Source organism: Dendronephthya gigantea, unplaced genomic scaffold (genome assembly GCF_004324835.1).
Source record: "Dendronephthya gigantea isolate DGI-Jeju-01 unplaced genomic scaffold, DenGig_1.0 000033F, whole genome shotgun sequence".
Taxonomy (NCBI): Eukaryota; Metazoa; Cnidaria; class Anthozoa; order Malacalcyonacea; family Nephtheidae; genus Dendronephthya; species Dendronephthya gigantea.
The window spans coordinates 1,297,824-1,300,433 of record NW_021163043.1 but is presented as its reverse complement, the minus strand read 5'-3'; the positions used below and the strand labels follow the sequence as shown (position 1 = coordinate 1,300,433).

General features: G+C 42.5%; 1 protein-coding gene across 1 annotated transcript; it reads left to right on the top strand.

Annotated features, from left to right (window-relative positions):
- The first annotated feature begins 644 nt into the window (after positions 1-644).
- Positions 645-2,307, top strand: LOC114525099 (L-tryptophan decarboxylase-like). Its single transcript, XM_028546308.1, has 2 exons — positions 645-1,091; positions 1,525-2,307. Exons 1-2 carry the CDS (start codon positions 645-647, stop codon positions 2,305-2,307), a joined length of 1,230 nt encoding a protein of 409 aa, XP_028402109.1.
- Positions 2,308-2,610: the final 303 nt, after the last annotated feature.

The following is a 2,610-nucleotide window of genomic DNA, read 5'->3' as shown; positions in this document are numbered from 1 at the left end:
ACTTTCTTATATTACGCATGCGCTGTTAAGACAATCCATAAGCAGATAGCTTTCAGTTTGCCGCACACGGAAAGATTTCGGCACGCGAGGCAGAAATTATCAAACATGCTAGATATTTGCCGTAAGTGGCACGAATGACCAAAGTCACCGGAAAAGTGGCCCGCACACGAGAGCAACTGGCTTACGCCAATGGCCACGAATGACTTTTTGCTAAGCACATAGCTCTAGTGTGCGCCGGCCTTAACGTTTCATTTGGTTTTTACTCCGCTAGTCCACTAAAGGTTCGGGCGTTGTGCACGCCCATTTATGGTAAGCGTTGAGGGAAACTTATCCAACCAATCATCGTTGTAAGTTAGAAATGTGGGTTGGAGTTAGAATCAAGTTTCAGCTCTCATATCTTGTTTAAGGCGTTGTCACACTAGTCGAGTTGGTCTTGATGACTAATCCCTGTCATGCAATCGATCTTTGCAGTTATTTTTAACATGCATATATCCAAACACAATAAAGCCTTGCGTAACACAAACATACAATAATCAAATGACAGGCTAAAACATCAATGTCATCATTCTAATGCATCGATTTTCTAAAAATAGTAGTGTACTAACGTTATCAAATTAAATCTAATCTCTTTTAGGATTTAAGAAATGTCGAAAACATATACGCTCGGAAACTGGCTTGCGGCCGACCTCAAAACAATCTACAAGTATATCAAGCAGATTCGCAGAGCAGATCAACTTACTCGTCCCTCGCTGTTGGCATTGCAAGATCTGATCGAAACTGACCCAGAAGTCAACATGCTTTTTTCAACCATGTTTACTTACAAATTCCCAGACCCAGACATCCCAGAGAGCCCCATCTCAGACTACATGGATATGTTACTGAAGATGCAGACTGTCATGAGTGGAGCCCCCGAATATAACAGTGTCCTTGGCAGCGCCCCTCTTAACAGCCTCCTCGTCTACGTGATGGCCACCCCTCCTGGAACCATGGCTTTCATCACTGATAAAGTCAACAAGTGTTTCAGAGCTATTCTCAGGGATTGGGCTCATTACCTGAGCAACGAAGATTCAAAACAAGTTTTGAATACTACGGTATTATTTTAGCAAATTTACATTCTAATGTAACAAATCATCAACATCTTACACCCTCCATCCCACTTCCTTCCCCACTACCCTTCCCCTCTAACACCTTCTGGTTGGTTGTTGCTGGCTGTGTACCCCGGCGTATATAGGAATTGTAATGCAGTAGTTTTTTTAGATCTTCATTTTGATGCGAGATAATCTTGTGTTTTTTAACTGTAGAACGTCTTGGCCATACACCACTTTCGATATTTTCTTCATCCCATAAAATGAAGGAATTTTTTAGCACCTTGCATCCTCCATTTCCATACAAAAATAGAAGCTCCCTCCGCATCTTTTGAGCCTCCGTTATTAATCTAATGGCAAAGCTAAATTCACACTTTCACTGCCAGCATTCTACAGACACCCATAGATTTTATTCATGTATCCTGATATTTTCTCGCAGGATGGATGGTTGTGCCCCGAGTCATTGAAGAAAATGCCTGGTTTTCTCAAAACGTACCAAGTCGATACGAGTGATCCTGTCTACTATGGTTTCAAGTCATGGAATGATTTCTTTGCCAGAAAGTTTAGAACCGACGTTGACGTACGCCCGATCGCCAATCCCAATGATCCATTGGTGATCTGTTCCCCCTGCGAAGCCTTTCCGTATACTATCCGGAGAAATCCGAAGTTACGCGATAAATTTTGGATCAAGGCCCAACCGTACAGCTTGCAACATTTGCTCGATGACGACGCCTTGACTGAAAAGTACGTGCATGGGACCGTGTACCAGGCTTTCCTTAATTCTACCACCTACCATCGCTGGCATGCACCGGTTGATGGTACAATAACCAAGGCATACATCAAGGAAGGCGCGTACTACGCAGAAGCTCTCTCAATGGGTTATGATCCAACAGCCAATACCTATTCCCAACGCTACCTCAGTCACGTGAATACCCGAGCCATAATCCACATCGACACAGGGAACTCAGCTATTGGTACGGTGATCTTCATCGCTGTGGGAATGGCTGAGATCTCCAGCTGTCCTATTGAAGTCTACTATGGAGAGAAGGTGAAGAAAGGCGACCCCCTGGGTACCTTCTTGTTTGGTGGGTCAACCTATTGCATGTTATTCCAACGCGGCGTGAATGTGAGCTTTGTTCCCGAGAGTATTCCGGAAAAAGACTGGCCAAAAAGTTTGCAACTGGTGAAAGGTCATATCGGCACAGTCAGCGCTAATTTCTAAAACGTTTGGGAAGATGACTTGTTTAAACTTTGCTGTGACCAAAATCATGCATCATAGTAGAACTATTGCTAGTAGTAACATGGGACTTTTGATATTGACTGGAAGTTGGTTAGTTTGAATGTATTGTTTAACTGGTTCTTACACATGGGTGTTTTTTTCATAGATTTTGTATGTGTGGGTATGGAGTTTTTGTGTTTATTAATTATACATATAATAATTTGATGCATTTAATAAAACAGTTTCTGGTGATTGGTATATGTGGAAGTCATATTATTATTACTTGTGACGGAGCAGCTGTAATCA

Bases quoted from the DNA above. Each gene is read 5' to 3' on its own strand.
- LOC114525099 (XM_028546308.1), top strand. From the start codon at position 645: ATGTCGAAAACATATACGCTCGGAAACTGGCTTGCGGCCGACCTCAAA. The intron at 1,092-1,524 runs GTATTATTTTAG...ATTTTCTCGCAG, and splicing joins AACAAGTTTTGAATACTACG to GATGGATGGTTGTGCCCCGA.